The sequence below is a fragment of the Mastomys coucha genome, unplaced genomic scaffold, assembly GCF_008632895.1.
Source record: "Mastomys coucha isolate ucsf_1 unplaced genomic scaffold, UCSF_Mcou_1 pScaffold1, whole genome shotgun sequence".
Classification (NCBI taxonomy): domain Eukaryota; kingdom Metazoa; phylum Chordata; class Mammalia; order Rodentia; family Muridae; genus Mastomys; species Mastomys coucha.
The window spans coordinates 54,051,650-54,071,180 of NW_022196891.1; the positions used below are offsets into that span (position 1 = coordinate 54,051,650).

General features: G+C 39.5%; 1 protein-coding gene across 5 annotated transcripts in view; it reads right to left on the reverse strand.

Annotated features, from left to right (window-relative positions):
- Positions 1 to 19,531, reverse strand: part of Ralgps2 (Ral GEF with PH domain and SH3 binding motif 2) — a 137,001-nt gene that overhangs the window by 52,614 nt on the left and 64,856 nt on the right. For all 5 annotated transcript variants that reach the window (XM_031385882.1, XM_031385891.1, XM_031385857.1 and 2 more), the window contains exons 7-8: positions 17,241 to 17,333; positions 7,965 to 8,091 (exon numbers count right to left, since the gene is read on the reverse strand). In XM_031385882.1, coding sequence (XP_031241742.1) covers positions 7,965 to 8,091; positions 17,241 to 17,333 — 220 coding nt within the window. The remainder of the gene's footprint in view (positions 1 to 7,964; positions 8,092 to 17,240; positions 17,334 to 19,531) is intronic.

Here is a 19,531-nt window from a genome sequence, read left to right on the forward strand (position 1 = left end):
TTCTGTATGACCACAGAGATTAATAGGAAATTTCCAGAACAACTAACTGAACAGGCCAGAAAGGGATCCTTTGAATTGGCAAGTATCTACTAAATATTTCCTTCTATTTACACGCTAATACCTCCCATCCAAACCAAACAACCAGCCAAACAACAACCCAAAGACAATGAAGGCCTTGCAATGTGGGTTAACAGGGGTGTATCACAGAGAGGGGATGGAGGGAGCACAACCCTGCAGTGCAAAGACCTCAGGGGCATTCCTTCCTTCCAACAGAGTCCTCAGTGAAAACGTGGTATTTCCGCTGAAATATAAAGGGACATGGAAAGAGCTGTCTCTTTAAAGCTGAGAGAATTGCGTCTCCACACATCAAAACAGTTTACTTGATGTCTCCCACAGGACGGAGAGTTTACAAAAGCTTCTGTGCTCTGCTTCCCTAACAGTGTTAGGGCTCACTCACTCTCAGTGCTAGAAGTATGCCTTCCTCAGAACATAGTCTAATTTGGTTACACTACTGCATTTTTCCATGGCATGAATTAAGTAGAAATGAGGTTTAGAAAATACACATGAAAAAGTATTTACCATGTTTCACAAAATTAAATTATTTTTGCGCAACGTTCTAGTTTTCTCTCCACAGCGAAGTGAAATTTCCATACCAAATTCCTCAACAAGCCCCTTAAGATTGCTCTCCAGTGACAAGGACAAATGAATGCCGCTAATGGTTTTCAGGTTTAAAGCAACAACTCTCATCTAAAACAAAATTTTCCTTAGTACTTGCCAAACTATCCCTCTCACAAACTGCACCCTTGTTTTAAGATTGCTTGACTATATTGTCCAACTGACCACTTTTCCACTTTTCTACCCTGAATGCAAACCAACAGAAGGGACCATTTTTAAGGGAGGAGTGGAGTGCCAAGAAAGTATTTTCTACTTCCTGAAATGTAGTCCACATTGAATTACTTTTGGCAATACGGAAGAATCTCATTACTATATAAATCCCTAACACTTAGAGAAATCTTTACAATGAATGATTGGTTTTGATAAATAACTTTTAATGTTCTTTAGTCTTAAAAATGCATTATTAGCACGTGTGCGCCTGGTGTGTATGTGTGGACATGTATGTCATGTGTTCCCACAGAAGTGAGGGCGTGGCTCTTTCTCTACCTTGATATGGGTTCAGGACTGTGTGACAGGACTAAGCTTGCTGACCACAGACAGCCCTCAACACAGCCCTGAAACACTAGTGGTTTACAACACGCCTGTCAGGAAGGACGCAGCTATCTGTTCAGCGACTGCCCTTTCTCTATGCACTACAGATCCTTTTGGTTGATGACATCGGCTCTCTAAGAACTTCTACAGACAAAGAGAGCAAGGGAAGCATTGACAACTAAGTGTGAAAAGAACATTAAACTGACGATTTGCTTCCAGACATCTTCAGTGGATTCTGTCCCATCAAATGTACAGAATCTTAAAAGAGCTTGTCATTTTGGAAGCTGTTCTAAGTCTATTTTCTCATGAGCAGAATTCTACAACCAAGGATCGTTAAATCGAGACCTAATTAACTTAAAATGAAAATAAATAGAAACACCAGTATAGAATGAAAATCAGCAGTAAATCTTCCTTCTTCAACACAAATCATTACCACAGAAATGAAAAAAAAAAAAAAGAATCATTTGTCTATAATGTAAACTAAGTCATATGAGGTTTATTTCAATATTTTCCTGAGAACCAAGTCTAAGGGCTGGAGAGGTCATTCAGGGGTTAAGAGCACTTGCTATGCAATCTTAGGGATAGGATTTGGATGCCAGCATCTGTGACAAGCTGGGCATCTGGAAATGTCAGCTCCAAGGGATCTGACAACCTGTCATGCACAATGTGCATATATATTCTAGGAGAATGTACATACAAGCACATGCACACACAAATAAACTTAAAAAACAAAACAAAACAAAGAAAAGCATATGTGCCTTGACAAATCTGATGAGATTTTATGTATGTATCCTTCAGTTCAACTTCCCTGTGGTTTTCAGTTCTTAGACATATGCATCTCATTTTCCTACAAAAGATGAGAAATAGAAGAGGGGGAAGAGGTGAAATGTAATAAACCACAGGTTGTGTTTAAGTCCTATTTAAATCCACAAAGGAGGGACAAAGACCACCTTATTTCTTGTTACGCATCTAGCACCAGGCACAGGGCTGAGTCAATGTTAGTGTAGGCTGAAGGACTAAACAAAAACTACAGGCTGTAGAGCTGAGTCATGTAAATATTCTACACAAGTAAAACAACATTGCTGAACAATGGGGAAAGCCAGAAAGGGACCATGTCATTAGTTGAACAGCTATGTACTAGCAGGGTGTGATGGTACATACTTTTTGTATCAGACAGAGGCAGGTAGATCTCTGGGAGTTCCAGGCCAGCCAGAGTTACAAGGAAAGGCCTCTCAACAAAACAAAACATTGACTGAACTGCTTCCTTTTGTAATGGGCAGCAGCATAGAATGGTTACAGATGATATTAGTGGGAACTAAAATAGATGAGATGGGGACCACTCTGCAGGAAGGGGAAGAGTTCGGGTAAGCACATGTTCAACTAGGAGTCAATATAAGTATCTCAGGTTGATACTTTAATTTCTAAAATTAAGTAGACAAACACACAGACCCAACCTAGAGTGGAGTTTAATAATATATGACAAATCTTGAGTTCACTTTACTGCACTCAAGAGTATAGTGCAAAAAAAATTAGATAGATATCTTTACATGAATACATGGGGGGGGGGGGAGGGCGTCAACGAAAAAACCCAGAGGATTAGGAGGTGGGCCAAGAGCAACTGCAAAGAATTTCCAAGAACAAAATTAACTAGCATCTTCATTGCAAAATTAAGATGAGGCCTGAGAAGTACACAGTAGAAAGCTTACGGGATATCTTCAGGTAGGTGAGGAGAGAGACAATGGCATGCTGAGCAACAGAAGGGTCCTTCTCCTCGGGTGAAGTCAAAAGCATGCCGACAGAGCAAAGTAAGACTCCAAGACACAAGCACACATAAAGAGAAAGGGAGAGATAATTAAAAAACCAATAAAAATAAGAACACAAGGCAAGCCACAACACCCAGAGGAAGCTCCAATCTCAGGCGCTCTAACACGCCCAGGATCAGAGGTGAGGGGGACACAACATCTGTCCCAACACTGGGAGTAACTGGGATCAGTAGGACCCAGGCACATAGGAACTCCGCCAGCCCAGTGGCACTGGTTCCTTCTGGTCTGTCTGGGCCAGTGCCCTTAGCAGACCTTGGGCACAAACTCCGCAGAGGAAGCTCTACTCCCAGGAGCTCTAACAAGCCCAAGATCACAGGGCAGGTAGCACTAGAGATAACCAGATGGTGCAGAGCAAGTGTTAAGAAAATAAGCAACACAAACCAAGGTTACTTGGCATCATCAGAACACAATTCTCCCACCATAGCAAGTCCTGGACACACCATCACAACGGAAAAGCAAGATTCAAATCTAAAATCACTTTTCATAGTGATGATACAGGACTTTAAGAAAAACATAAATAGCACCCTTAAAAAGATACAGGAGAACACAGGTAAACAGCTAGAAGCCTTCAAAGGGGAAAACACAAAAATTCCTTAAAACTATAAGAAAACACAATCAAACAGGTGAAGGAAATGAGCAAAATCATCCAGAATCTAAAAATGGAAATAGAAACAATAAAGAAGTCAGAAAGAGAGACAACCCTGGAGATAGAAAACCTAGGAAAGAAATCAGGAGTCATAGATGCAAACATCACCAACAGAATACAAGAGATAGAAGAGAGAATCTCAGGGGCAGAAGACACCATAGAAAACACTGACACAACAGTCAAAGAAAACGCAAAAAGCAAAAAGCTCCTAACCCAAAACATCCAGGAAATCCAGGATGGAATGAGAAGACCAAACCTAAGGATAATAGGTATAGAAGAGAGTGAAGACTCCCAATGTAATGGGCCAGTAAATTATTTCAACAAAATTATAGAAGAAAACTTCCCTAACCTAAAGAAAGAGATGCCCATGAACATACAAGAAGCCTACAGAACTCCAAGTAGCCTGGACCAGAAAAGAAATTCCTCCTGTCACATAATAATAAAAACACCAAATGCACTAAACACAGAAAGAATTTTAAAAGCAGTAAGGGGAAAAGGTCAAGTAACATATAAAGGCAGGCCTATCAGAATTACACTGGACTTCTCACCAGAGACTATGAAAGTGAGAAGATCCTGGGCAGATATCATACAGACCCTACAAGAACACAAATGCCAGCCCAGGCTACTATACCCAGCAAAACTCTCAATTACCATAGACAGAAAAAACAAGATATCCCATGACAAAACGAAATATACACAGTATCTTTCCACAAATCCAGACCTACAAGGGATAACAGATGGAAAACACCACTTACAAAGGATAATAGATGGAAAACACCAACACAAGGAGCAAAACTACACCCTAGAAGAAGCAAGAAAGTAACCTTTCAACAAACCTACACAAACCTAATTCTATCTCTTGAAAACAAAAGCAACAGGAAGTAACAATTACTTTTTCCTAATATCTTAATATGAAAATTAATATTACCAACATACCCTAATCAATTGAAATCCAAAAATATGAGGAATTAGAAATTTGTTGACCGTCATCCAATGGTCTCTCTAATTTGGTAATTGGAGAAATAGGTCCAATATTGTACAATCCATATATATACTTTCTGCTTGTTTGTACGTGACAGTGTCTTGCTGTGTACCACATAATGGTCTTGAAATCATGCTTCTTCTATCTCAGTCTCTCTATTAGTAGTATTGTTTATTTCATTATTTTTACACTATACTATGGTTTTCAGAACAGCTTACATATTTCAAAAATATTATACAGCCAAAAGAAATGTAGACAATTAACTTGGGAGGCGGCTTGTAAGAGAACAACAAAGAGTGAGACTGAATGCTTTGCTTGACGTTTGTAACTCTTGTATCAAGTTCGAAGAAGAAGACTTTATAAGTTACTCTTTCTCTGAGATGAATGCTTTTCCAAATAACTTCTTGGATAGACCATCTTAATACACACACCATTTCTTAAATGAATGTAACCTGTTCTCTGCAGGCTGAGAATAAAGTTACTCACTCAAGTCAAATAGCTTTGACCACAGCAAGAAGTCTGTATCCAAAAATCTTGCCTACAATTCATTCCTTGGTGCAGCAGAACTGTCAGTTCTCAGCTTAGTTACAATGGAGGTAAAATCCTTTGGTGATGTGAGGGTCATTGAAATACAGCCTTATTACAATGAAATCCAATGTCTAAAAATTGTTCTTATTTTGAGCTTGTACCACAGGAAGAGCCAAGATTTTAAGCTCTACCAAATATAAAACAAAGAAACAAAAAGACTTTATATATTTATATTCATTTAAAAAAATACTAGTAGTGATACATTATTTTAAGCTGGGTGGTGGTGGTGCACACCTTTAATCCTAGCACTTGGGAGGCAGAGGCAGGCAGATTTCTAAGTTCGAGGCCAGCCTGGTCTACAGAGTGAGTTCCAGGACAGTCGGGGCTACACAGAGAAACCCTGTCTTGAAAAACAAAAACAAAAAACAAAACAAAACAAAACAACAACAACAACAAAAAAAACTAGTAGTGATACATTATTTTAAAATATACAGTTAATATGTTTGGAGTTATTAAAAATTTACATTGAGAAAAGCATATATATTTTCAGTATTGCTGTTGACAAGCATCTACATAAGATTGTTAAATTGATTGTTGTTTTATATCAAACAACTTTTATAATACTCATTTTTATTTTTATAATATTTTATAAATTTTAAAGAATATGACAAAAAAAAGTATTGTATTGAGGGGGATCTCTGGGAGGAGTTGGGGTACAAAAGGGAAACAAGAATGTGATTTAATTCTATTTACTTAAAATATGTTTTTAAATGTCAACAAACTCAGATAAATTGAAATCATGTATCTTTTCTCATCACAATGCAATAAAACTTAAATCAATTAAAAAAAAAAAAGAAAGGAAGGAAGGGAGGGAGGAAGGAAGGGAACCTGAGGTCATTCAAGACCACACAGAAAAGGTAATGGTTCTGGTATTTTCTACAAATTAATACCTTCGTGTCAGAATTCTGCCCTGTCTGCTTTAACCCAAAGAAATGGCAGTGCTTCCAGACCCACGACAGGGAGAAGGGCCGGCATCTCCAACACGAGGCCTGTCCACATTCCGCTCAGCAGCTTCCCTTCTTTTTCTTTGAATACGCAGAGATTCATGAATGTGCACAGCTTTGTGCACTCACAAACATACATGCACACACACAGCTTCAGCTTCCATGCTATGTTCCCACTAAGGACCCATCCAGAACAAAGATTCCTTGAACTGGAACGCGCAGCACAAGGATTAATTGGTCATTTTTCCTAATTAAAATTTTCCTACAAGATAACTAATTGTGGCATTTAATATAGAAAAGCAATTCAGTGAGGACGCAATCATAGCACCAGTAAGTTTCTGAGTTAGTGAGTTTAGCAGGTGTAACCTGAGCATGCTAGATAGAACCATTACACTGTGGATATCATAAATGAGTTCTTAGTAAGTCAGTTTCCACTCTAGGGCCCTTGGTTCTCAATTATGAAGTAGGTGGATTAAAGGCATCACCTGACTCTAAAAGAAATAAGACTGAATTAAGTATAATCTTAGAAACAAGGATCACTGATTCTCAGTCTAATGAGCCCATATAACAGGGTTAATTAATGCTCTTACAGATCACAAAGCAAGGGTTAAAAGTTCCTTTATTCTTCCTTTCCCCCAAATTACATTCCTAAATATAGGCAGAGCCAAGCTATAATTGAAAACAAAAACAAAAAACAAAAAACAAAACAATGCAGTAGTCACTACCTAACAGTGCTTTGGGTTACATGTGCCTTCAATAGGGTGTGAAATACATCTCTATCCCCCCAGAGCATAGGGCACATGGAACCACGTCACCAGACAGAACTGTAAAGTGGAGCTGATTACGGAACCCCAGCAATTCTCATAATTGAGAATGGTAGGCATCTGATTCTGCTCCAGACCTGGCTCCTGTCCTGGAGCATGTGACCACGACACCCCTTTAAGAGGACCATGATAACTGGTCACATAGTAGAGCCTAGAGTTCTCTGTGCTAATGAGGTATATGGACGGGCCCCCAGAGTTTAGCCAATAAGCTTGCCTTCCTAGGCATCCCCTCCAGCAAAAAGTTTTCATCTGATGACTCTCCAGAGTCAAACCAGCTCATTTTGATGACCCACAGCATTTCCCATCTTTAATTTACACACAAATTTAAAAGTACAGTTTATTTGGGGCCCTTTTAACTCAAGATTCAACAAAGTATTATTTATATTTTGTTGAAAAACTGGGGTATTTAAATAGTCTTTGGAACTTATTAATATTGTAAGCTATATAAGATACAAATAATCAAATAATAAATATAAAACTGCCATGTATTAAGCTAAATTTCCACACTTAAACAATTCATTTAGGTAAACAACAATACCAATAATTAATTGAAATCACTCTTCAGAATTCACACTGTCTACTACCTAACAACTTGGATCAATGTCTTCAGGTAATATATTAAGCTTCATGACAAGTCATTGTTTCAGTTCTTAAAAGCATTACTAAGATAGCTAAAACATATCATTAACCATACGGACCACTTCTCAGTTATTGTTACACTCTATAGAAAACCTGAAGGCAGAAGGTTAAGTTATTATGAAAACCTGAAGGCAAAAGGCTAAGTTATTATGAAAACTATTTCAGGAAATAAGGGAAATACTTCTTTACCTGATTATTTTCAGCTTAGAAATCTGATACATGCACTTTAAAAATTACTTTGCATTTCATAAAAATGACTGGTTCAGGAAGAGCAACAACTGTGAATAACGAACACACAGTGACACCACTCACCTAAATAGGGGATGCAAGGAGTCATCTTTAAGCTACTTATATAGTCTCTGAGTCTTTTGTAGTTATCTTCTTTACTCATTACATATTCTAATTTTTCAAAGGTAGTTTTGTCTTTTCGACTTAATAACTAAAAAAGCAAACAGAAAAGCCTAGGTTATTAGAAGTTCCATCTTACTGTAACAAAGATCTGAATGAAAACTGTATTTACTATAAATCTGAACTTTAATTTCAAAATTATACTTTCCTTAATTTTATTGTGACAGGACATAAATAAAACAGATTCAGACATGTATTTATAACTTAAAGTATTTATAAATTCACCTTTATATGCACATAAATGAATCTACTAAGTGATGAACTATAACACATTATTTATCTTTACTCTATGTAATTAAGCAATTTTGTTGTTTTTATCTAATTTGAAAAAATTATGTGCATACATTTAGATCAAATGCCCAAACATTTTCATTGGCTGCCTCCTCAAAAGTCATTCTTTCATAAGCACTAAGAAACCCTCAATTTTGTGGTAGAAGTGACAAGTCAGGTTGTGTGTGGCTGGTTCTAACAGGACCCGAGGTCCTCCCATGGCCTTTTGCTCTTTTGTTTTTTTCTGCTTTTTTAACTTCTGGCAACAAATTTTCTTCTTGACCAGAACGTCATCAGCGGTAGGTTGCATTATCAAGAGAATGCTTCAAGTGGCTTGAAAAGACAACCTGTAAACTGTCCTTTGAGATTACTGCAAATGATCAAAGGAGATAAGAGACCAGTAACCTTAGTGCCCACATCTAACTGAAAGCTTCAGGTGTTTGTTTTGTTCTGTTTTGTTATCATTCCAAAGACTGAGCAACACTTTTCTTTCTTTAAACCTCTAAAGATACTATTTTGTCACAACACAGCAAGACTTGACTTAGAAAATTCTCATCTTGGAAGGTTAACAGAAAAGTTTGTGTATTTATTTAGAGGTGGCGGAAACTGAGAGTCAGGCACATGGCTAGCAAGTAGAAGAATGTATTAATGTCCTGTCTGTCTCTCGGGGTCTCAAAGACTGGTTCTGATAATGGACCATCTGACACCTAATCCATTAGTATTTTCTGGCCTGTATGCAAGTCTGTGGTCCATTTTCTTGGTTGATGATTAATGTGGGTGGAGTGGACTGTGGGAGGAAGGCCTCAGTTGTCAGGAAACTAAGCCCAGCAAGCTGGTAAGCAGCATTTCTCCATGGCCTCTGCTTCGGTGTCTGTCTCCAGATTCCTACCTTGGGTTCCCTCAGTGACCGAGTGTGACCTGAAAACTGTATGGAGATCACACAGATCTCCCTTTCCTTTCCTCCCCATGATTCTGGTCATGGTGTTGCAGTAGACACCCTAACACCAATTTATAATACTTTCCTTGTCCTATGTCTGAGATCTATTTCTGGGTTCTACTCAGATTTTCTTTTAGTATATAATATAAAATTATTACCTATAGTTACTAGGCCTGTACCTTAGATCTCAAATATACTCTATAAAACTAAACTTTGAATCTACCCACTGAACAACAAACAACTTCCAGTTACCCCCACCCTGAAAACTGTTCCCTCTGTTGCTGCAAGTTCAACTTCAGTTCTACTTCTACTTTCTAAACAGCTGCAACCATATTGGTAAGCAGAATTCCTTTTCTGGTCAACTCACTCACCATCATTTGTGACTTTTTTTTTGGTTTTTTGAGACAGGGTTTCTCTGTGTAGCCCTGGCTGTCCTGGAACTCACTCTGTAGACCAGGCTGGCCTCGAACTCAGAAATCCGCCTGCCTCTACCTCCCAAGTAGCAAGCAGCCTAGCAGGTTTGGATTTGCACTACCCTGATCATTAGTGGGGTTGGTGCATTCTTTTCAAAAGTATCTGTACAGGTATTTTGATCATTTTTTTAAATGATTCATTTTCTTGCTACTGCACGGGCTGCTTTGGGAGTCATATTTAAAACCTAACTGTTTAGAACTATGTTTTCTTCTAGTAGTTTTACAGTTTTAGATCTTACAATTAATTCTTTAATCCTTTTGGGGTTCATTTTTGTCCCGTGGCTATAAGATAATGTTTAATTTCATCCTCTTAAATGTAATATGCAGGGGCTAAATGGCTCCGTGATTAAGAGCACTGGCTGCTCTACCTGAGTCCTGAGTTTAATTCTCAGCAACCACATGGCAGCTCACATCTGCAACTTCAATCCAGGGAATCTAAACCCTCAAACACCAATGCACATAAAATAAAATAAGATAAAATAAAATATTGTTTAAAATGTAATATCCAGTTTTCTCAGTCATTTGATTGAAGATACTATCCTTTCATAACATGTGCTGAGGTATATTGTCAAAATGGCTGCAAATGTATTTATTTATTTCTGGGGTCTTCATTTGTTCTATCTGTGTGTGTGTGTGTGTGTGTGTGTGTGTGTGTGTGTGTGTATGTAAGTAAATGTGTATCAAGGCCTGAGGTGATGCCAGATGTCATCTTTAATTGCAATTAACATTATATACTGAGTCAGGGTCTCAGTGCAGAGCTTGCCCTGGCTAGCCCTTTTGCTCCGGGAATCCCCCCTCTCAGCCTCTCATGGCCTGGAATACAGACAGGTAGCCCTGCCTGCCCCACACACATGGGTATGGGGATCCAAAATCTGGTTCTCGTGCTTGCCAGGAAGGGCTTTACCTTCTTAACCACATCTGCAGCCGAATCATGTTTTTAAGTGATACTTCTGAAATTGTCCCAAATACAGATTTTTGTAAATTCATATATTCAGCTGGCTTAATAAATGTATTTTAAATAGTATTAATATATATACATATATTGATTGATATATATCAATCAATCAATCCGAGTATGGTGGTACATGCCTGTGATCCTAGCACTTGGAGGACCTCTGTGAACTGAGGGCCAACATGGTCTACATTCTACATAATGAGCTCCAGGACAGCCAGGACTACACAGAGCGGTGTAGTCTCTAAAAGCTCCACCACCACCTGCTGGAGACATTTAACACATAGACTTCGGAAGACATTTAGGATCTGCACCGAAACATTGTGCCCAAAGGTTGGTGTCTTATAATAATGAAGAAAGAAGTCTTGACAGTGAAACTCAAGGTGAATTCTTTTTTTTTTCCTCTTAATTTTTTTTTTTTTTAATTTCATGTGCATTGGTGTTTTGCCTGCAAGTATGCCTGTGTCAGAGTGCTGGATTCTCTGAAAGTGGAGTCACGAGTCTACATAGTTGTGGCATTTGGGTCCTGGGAATTGAGCCTGGGTCCTCTGAAAGAGCAGCTAGCACTCCCAACCACTGAGCCATCTCTCGGGGCCTCAAGGTGAATTCTTAACTGTGAGAGTCTTTAAAAATGATGGTGACAATGATGATGGTAAAGCAGCAGATTTTCAGAACACTCTAGCACAGAGTAAAGGTTTCAGTCGGAAAGCAAAGAACAGGGAGGGCAAACATTCACTCCTACAGCTATCCGTCCAATATCCAGGGGAAATGATGCTATGCTGTCAGTTTCAGACAGCTTGGGCAGGCTCACCTATGTGGCCTTGCTCATGGTAGTCCACATGGGACTGTTGAGCTGACTCAGCTTCACAATCACAAGTCTTTCAGCTGTACTTTACACTCCTAACACCTCTCATTTTCTGGGGTCCCCACTGCACCTTTAGCTTCATTCTCACAACTCCATGCACTTCAATTTTAGGGTGCATATGCAGAGATTCTAATGTTATTTAGAAACATTGTCAGGACATCAAGTGTTTGCTTGAAACACTGCTGGAAGCTTCCATGACCCCACCAGTCTTGCATTCTGCATGTGGACACCACCAATGCTTCCTGCTAGTATGAGACATGGCTGCAACCGCCTGAGTACCTACATGTCTGAACACGAAAAACTGTCCTGGGGAAGTGATTTAGGAAATCGTCAGAAGTAGTCCCCTAGAGGTCTCTTTTTTAAACAAAAAGTCTGAGCTTAGTGGGTCTTGGCTTTTAAGACACCCACAAAGGCCCGTTTACAACAGGTACTTGGTTTGTTTTTAATACTGTTAATCTTTTTTAGCAATATCGGACCATCTTTAATTTCAACTTTAACAAAACTGCAAGTCTTAAAAAACTTTCTGTTTTCCCTTTTGTTCCTGAATACCTATGCCTATGTCACTGCCAAAAAAAATGGTGCGCCTAGAAATTTCCTCTGCTACACTAATGCATTATCAGCAAACGCAGCCTCCTGCAAAGCCTCAAGGCTTGAACAAAATACAGCAAGCTCTTCAGTCTAAAGTGAGCAGCCTCTGACCTCACAAGCTCATCTCCACCCTGGTCTTCTAAACTCCAACCAACACTGCCTCATTAAGCTCCACCCTCAGGATTCTAAACTTTTTCTTCGTTGTTTCTCTACTCTTCCCAAACCCCTCACAAATTGATTCCACAGACTCTGAACCACACCAGCAGGGACAGACAGTTACAGCAACAGTCCTGACTCTTGAGACCACGCTTAGGTATCAGTTTTTTATATCGGTGGCAAACATTTGAGGCAAACCTCCCAAGGAAGGAAATATTTTAACTATGACCCACTGCTTTGAGTCTGTGATGAGGAAAAACAAGGTGACAGAGAACATGTAGCAGAGACAAGCTGCTCTTGCTCGTGGTAATCTAGGAATGTGTGTGTACACGAGAGACCACCTTCAATGACACAACGTTCTTCTACTAGAAGGTGCCACTACTTCCTAAAAGACCTTAACACATGACCCTTGAGGACACCATGATCCTTTAGGAGACATTTAATGTTTTGGGCTAGGCCTGAAGTGTCCCCTTCCTGGGCTAATTTGCCTGAATGCCTGCTCTCCAGCTAGCGATACTAGATGCTATCTGGGGAGGCTGTAGAGCCTTGGAACATGTCCTGGCCAGAAGAAGGGAGCTGCTGGGAGGAAGGCAGCCTACAAGGTTATATGTGCTTCTGGGACTGGCAGGAGTCTTCACTGTGCACTTCTGCAGTCAGGTAACTTCTGTACCGCAATGCAGATACTCCGACTGTGAGCCAAGTTTCCCTTTCTCAAGTTACTTCACAATTAGGTGTTGTCAGAGAAAAAGATAACTATGTCAAATGGCAACTCTATACTCCATCCAGGAATTCCCGTTCTCATCTCTCCCAGGTTCTGGCCATCAATGTTCTAATGTCTCTAGGAATCCGGCCACTCCAGGCAGCTTAGATTAATGGAATCCTCCTTTTACATCTGGCCATTTCACATGCGTATCTGTGAGGCTCACGCATGCTATCACAGGCACAGTGTCCTTTCTGGGATGAAGGATGCTGCAGTCTGTGTATCACCCTCTCCCACCACTCATCTACTTATAGATGACTGGGCTATTTCTAATTTTTGGCTGCTGCAAACATTTATGAAAAAAAGTTTGTATCTTTGCTCTTAATTCTTGAGCATATGTCTAGAAGCAGAACTACTGGATTGCATGGAAATTTTGTTTAATTTTTAGGGGAGTTTTCTTTGTTTTTAATAACTTTTTTTTTTAAAAAAATAAAGCTCCCTATACAGACAAGCAAATTAATCTAAATAATTATCCTTCTCCATTCCTTATAGAAAAAAAATTTATCTTTTTCTTATTTTCTTATGGCAAAGTGCCCCATACTAAACAAGAACAATGAAAATGGGCATCCTTTTCTTTAATAGTAACTTAATATTAATTTGGAGACAATGCTCTAAATATTTTACTTAGTAATAAGACATTATTTTTTGCCATGTTCCTTTAATCAATTAAAAAACTCCAAACCCTCAAGATTTTATACATTAAAATGTGTGATCCAAACGGGTCTGAAACAGCCACTATTTTACATCGTGCCTCTAACTTCAGATGTAATAGCCTACGCTGCCCAAGCCTTCCATCTTACCTTCTGCAACTCAGAGGCCTGCACAAAGCGCCCACCCCATCTAGCTCAGCATGTATCCTTTCCTCTCTTATAAGCCTTGCAATGTGAGCCGGACAGAGGCTTGGATCTAACTCTGGCTTCACTTCTCTCCAAGCTTACCATCCTTTTTCCTTCCCAAGCCCTCAGCACCTATGACGTTCCAGCACTGATTCCCTGTCCAGTGGACTTTGTGTGGTGATGGGTGGGGGCTGGGGGGTCCATACAATGGCTGCTAGCTTGCATTCCTGAACACTTGCAGTGGACTTTGTGGGGTGATGGATGGGGGGTGGGGGGCATACAATGGCTGCTAGACAGCGTTCCTGAACACTTGTCATGTGGTTGGTACTGCTGAGGAAGAGGGTTAATTTTAATGATTTAAAACTAGTCACCCATGGCTACTATGTTAGATGAGAATACGGAGAAGTAATCCTTTATGCTACTGTTATTTAAGACCTGCAAGGAACTTCCCCTTAGGTCTTTAGAAATTTAGAAGCTGAGGGAAAAGGGGGGCCTGGAACTGCCTGCCCTCTCTCATCGCTAAGTCTTCCTGGTCACATTCTTCAGTCCTCACAAGTGTGAGGACTCTCTTCTCTTCCTGTTATCCCATCTTCTGTCATCTAAGACACAGCATGAGCTTTGTTGGGGCTTCTGTGGTCCCTGTCATGCTTCGCTTCCTTCCCACTGTTTATCATTTCCCGCCTTTTTTGTTTGGCTCAGTCTCCTAACCTTTCAATAAGGCAACTCTGATATTCTCTTTCGCCTCTCGTGCTACCCTAGATCTCCTTGGTTACAAACACGACTTAAAAAAACTCAAGTTTAGTTAAATACAATTCTCGATAGTATACCACACTTACACTGAGCCTGAACCTAGAAAGCACGTAACAGTTTCACTTTACATTCATGACCAAAAATCTTCTTATAAAAGCCCAGCAATCTTCCATGCCTCATGAGACACAGCGCTCTCATGTCCAGGTAGATGGATGACATGTCCTTCCTTCTTTCTTCAAACCTCCAAAAGCTTTCTCTCAACATTCTCAAAGCAGCCAGAGGAACTTGTATAGATTTCCACCATGGAATCTACCAGTTCACCTGCATCGGTGCAGACCCCGCCCCCAGCCTATTAACATATTCCTGAAACACTACAGGGATGGACTTCTTCCCTTTCTTCTAACTAAGGCTATACCTGAAGCTAATCATTCTTTCTTTTCACCATCTCCCCAATTCCACTTCATCATTTTGACCAGCATAAAACTTCAAGGTCATGGATCCCATCTCCAAAATCAAAACCATCGTGTCACAAGCCTTTAGCTTCCTATTTCTCTCAACCACTGCCAGGTCTACAGCAGACTCTCTCAAAGGCGCAGTCGACACTTACTGACCTAGTCCTCTGCCACACTCTCAAATCCAATCAGTCTGCCACCCACTACTACACCAACACCACTCCTGCCCACTGTCAGATCCAATGCCATGTTGAACATTCTCTCTGTACTTGGCCTATTAAAATGTTTTCCTACAGCACTTGCTTCTCCTGTCCATGACTTTCTCCCCTGACTATCTTAGGTGTCTAGTGATGGGAAGATGACAGCGTCCAGCTAAGCAATAACCTCTTCCCACATTACTAAAGACAATGCCGCCGTATTTCCTCCTACTTTATTCTGCTAATTCGTTCCAGGCCAATGAGCATCTGTGTCTCAGAAGAAGGCAGCAGACATCTTAATAATGACACTCAGAGCATGTCTTCCGTTTCTAATGCACACACATGAACACATAAGTATGTGCAAAGAAAGTATGTACGCATACACAATGATAATACTTAAAAAAAAAAAGCTTATGCTGGATGTAGTAATATTCACCTAGACTCCTAGTGCTCAAAGGACCAAGACAAGAGGATCACACACTCAAGGCTAGTCTGGAATGCATAGGAAAAGACTGTTTTAAAAGACAAAAATGAATAATCAAATTTATAGAGTAAATAATGTATTTAGCACAAGACTATTAAGACTTATTAATCTGCCTAGCAAGTTGGTACATGTCTTTAATCCTCACTCAGAAAACAGAGGCAGGTGGATCTCTGAGTTCAAGGCTGGCCTGGTCTACAGAGTAAGTTCCAGGGCATCCAGGGCTACACAAAGTAACTCTGCCTTAAAACAAAACAAAACCAAAAAAAAAAAAAAAAAAAAAAGAAAAGAAGAGAGAGAGGCATTTATCTTTAAAAAAAAAAAAAAGTAATATTTTCAGCATGGTATACGGCCCACCTGTAATCCTAGTGCTTGTGAGGCTGAGGCAGGACCACGACTTTAGAACTAGCTTGGACTATAAAGAAGACAGTGTGTACATGTGTGTATGTATACACACCCAATTCATACGGACTAGAATATCAGGCTTATAACTCCAGCTACTTGACAGGCCAAGAAAGGAAGTCCCCAGCTTCAAGGCAACCTTGGGTGACTTAGCAAGACACCTTAAATGAGGCCTTAGTTTCAAAATAAGAAATAAAAGGGACTGGTGAGATGGCTCAGTGGGTAAGAACACTAACTGCTCTTCCGTAGGTCCTGAGTTCAAATCCCAGCAACCACATAGTGGCTCACAGCCACCCGTAATGAGATCAGACGCCCTCTTTCTGGTGCGTCTGAAGACAGCTACAGTGAATTACACCAGAGCGAGTGGGGCAATCCTGAGTTCAATTCCTACCAGCCACATGATGGTCATGGCCATCTGTACAGCTACAGTGTACTCATACTCATAAAATAAATAAATAAATCTTAAAAAAAAAAGAAATAAAAGAAAGAAAAGGGAAAGAACAGATAACCTTGAAAGATTGAGTATGGTATCATTCTACTCAGAGATATAAATACTGATAATGCCAAAAATCCTACTTTGCTTTTGTCAAAATAAGAGAACCTAATATGTTGGCTATTGTAACAGAAAGTAGCATGTCATATAATTCCATGTTTACTATGAGATTTTCTACACTTGAGATTTACGGCTAAAAAATAATGGAGCCAAAATTAATAAAAGAATATTAAAGGTCATGATTTAGATTTTCAAGTTTACCAAAAGAATTAATTTGTATGCAACTAAATGCTAATTATCAGGTAAATATTATATGTGATGTCATCAACAAGGTATTCAAAATGAATCTCTGAAGTACAAAATAAGCATCGGCCTCATTATTTCCTCAAATTACCTCATCAGCTCAGAGCAATGTTTAAAAAGTCTTAAATATAGGTTGCAAAGAACAAAGTGCAAGACAATTTAAGAATTCTTATCTTATATTCGTCTTACTAAGATTTACAAAAGAAACAAAATCTCTACTTTATACAAAAGTCTATGTTTCATTAAACTCTGCAGGGTTACTCACCGCCCACGTCTTAGTCAACCTGAAAATCGGTGCACTCTGTAAGCCAGAAACCACAGCCATCAGTGCATGAAGGTTGTTAAGTTCATATAGTTTCTGAAGATTTAAGAAAAAGGGAGAGAAGGATTGTTTAAGAAAATGACTGCAGGAAAATACACATTAGCACAATTTGGGCAGTAGATAGAGTAACCATTTGTTATTGTTACTGTCACCATTGAGAACTGTCTTCTAGGGTACCCAGGAAATTATTTTTGGCCTATAATATAATGTTCATGTTCTACCTTGGCATTTTCACCCAAGCTCTGGGAATAAGCCAATTCTAAATGGGTAATATATTTTCAAAGCTGACGCTATGGCTTGGTTCCAAGGTTAGCTGGCATGACTGTAATGGCCATGCGTTTGGTTCTGGTGAGCATCCTTGCAATGAAATATGACTGGTCTTCTATTATGTGGTCCAAGTCATAAGAAAGGATCTACTTGGGTTGGTTTCTTGCCCAGTGCTCCTATTATCACAGGGTTAGATTCAAACTTGCTGTCTTTAGTGTCCCCTCCATTTCCTGCTTCCCTTATGCTCAAGACCCTTGGTATTATGAGATGTTGTTCTTATAGTGTGCAAACATCAAACAGTAAGTGTTACCATTTACCAAGAAACCACGTTACATTTGCTGTTAGTTTCTCAAAATTTTTGTCATACCACATAATACTTCTACCCTAAAAGTGGTATCTAAAAATTAGTCATTTTACAGTTTTCTCAAGCAACCAGGTAAGCCCCATAGTGGGCACTTAATGGAAAAACCAAAGAAAGCAAATAAAAATAAAACAATACACATGAAACGGGATATAAACCTTCACAGAAGGTTCTATAATCTAGCTGAGGAACTAGTCATTAAAGGAATGTACGTTAAACATTTACTGGAGACTAAGTGCCACGTTAGACTTGATGGATGCCTAAACATGCAGAGGACCTAGAGGGAAAAAAAGAAATCGCACCGACACCTCCGCCTACGCTCCTGCCTGAGCCTGCGGTTTGTTGTCATGCCCTAATGTTTCCAGACTTGCCAGCCCCACCAATACTGGGAGGTGATTTCCTAAATCTTGTTTTGCATTTTGTATGTGACTCACTGTAGAGAGTGCTGCTGGTTCTGTCTCACTAGAGAATACTGACTAAAACAGATATTAAACCTACGTGAGCCTTTATTACAAGCTGAACACAAAAGACATAGTGTTAGAATACAATTTAACAGTAATAAGGAAAACAGGGCATTGGGGCTTGCAATAAAAGCAAAGGCTGTCAAATATAAATCAAAGAGTCTGGAGAGAAGTCATTTGGTAAGAAAAACTGTAGGCTGTATGGACAAAATCATACAAGTAAACAAACAAAAACAAAAAACAAAAAACAAAACCTCAAAATCTTTGGGGGAAAGCCATTAAGACTGGATCCACCAACACTCATGAATTCCCAGTCATTACAGGTTGATCTTAGTTAGTGTCTTCCTGTGCAATACTCTGTTCCTCCCATCGAAACTCGAATTATCCTTGAAAACCATGCTGCTTCTCCAACTCTATTCATTACTTATGCCTCTCAACAACTCCTCGGTGTACCTGTTAGCATCGTATGTACTAGTCTTTTAAACTAGAGCCCAGGAGGGCCCATGGTTCACACCAATAATCTTAGTACTGAGAGTCAGAGGTTGGAAAATACAAGTTCAAGGTCTTAAAGTCTTTTGTTAAGATTCATGTGTATAAGTGTTTTCCATACACGTGTGCCCATGGACCACTTGAATGCCTGGTGCCCGTGCAAGGCAGAAGGAGGCATTATCTCACCAACTGTGTGCTGGGAAGTGAACCTGGGTCCTTGCAAGAGCAGCAAGTCCTCCAACATCAAGCCATCTCTCCAGCTTGCAAAGTCTTATTTTCTATATAGCTGGGTGGTTTATTTCACAATTTAAATAAATAAATAGCAAACAAAACAAAACAAAATAAAAACAGCCCAGTAACAAAAAGCATTATGCATCCTTCAAGTGAATACTGCATGACTTTCTCCATCAACATAGTCTAGTATTTGACAAATACTATAATTTACCATAACCTAACCCCTGCCTACATAAATGGGGCAGGGCGATGACCATGAATAAAGAGAAAGTCAGAGAAAAGAGGCATTCAAAACTCAACAGGCCTTATTTTCCAGGACCAATAAACATAAAAACTTAAAACATTTTTTTCCCCCAAGACAGGGTTTCTCTGTGTAGCCCTGGCTGTCCTGGAACTCCCTCTGTAGACCAGGCTGGCCTCAA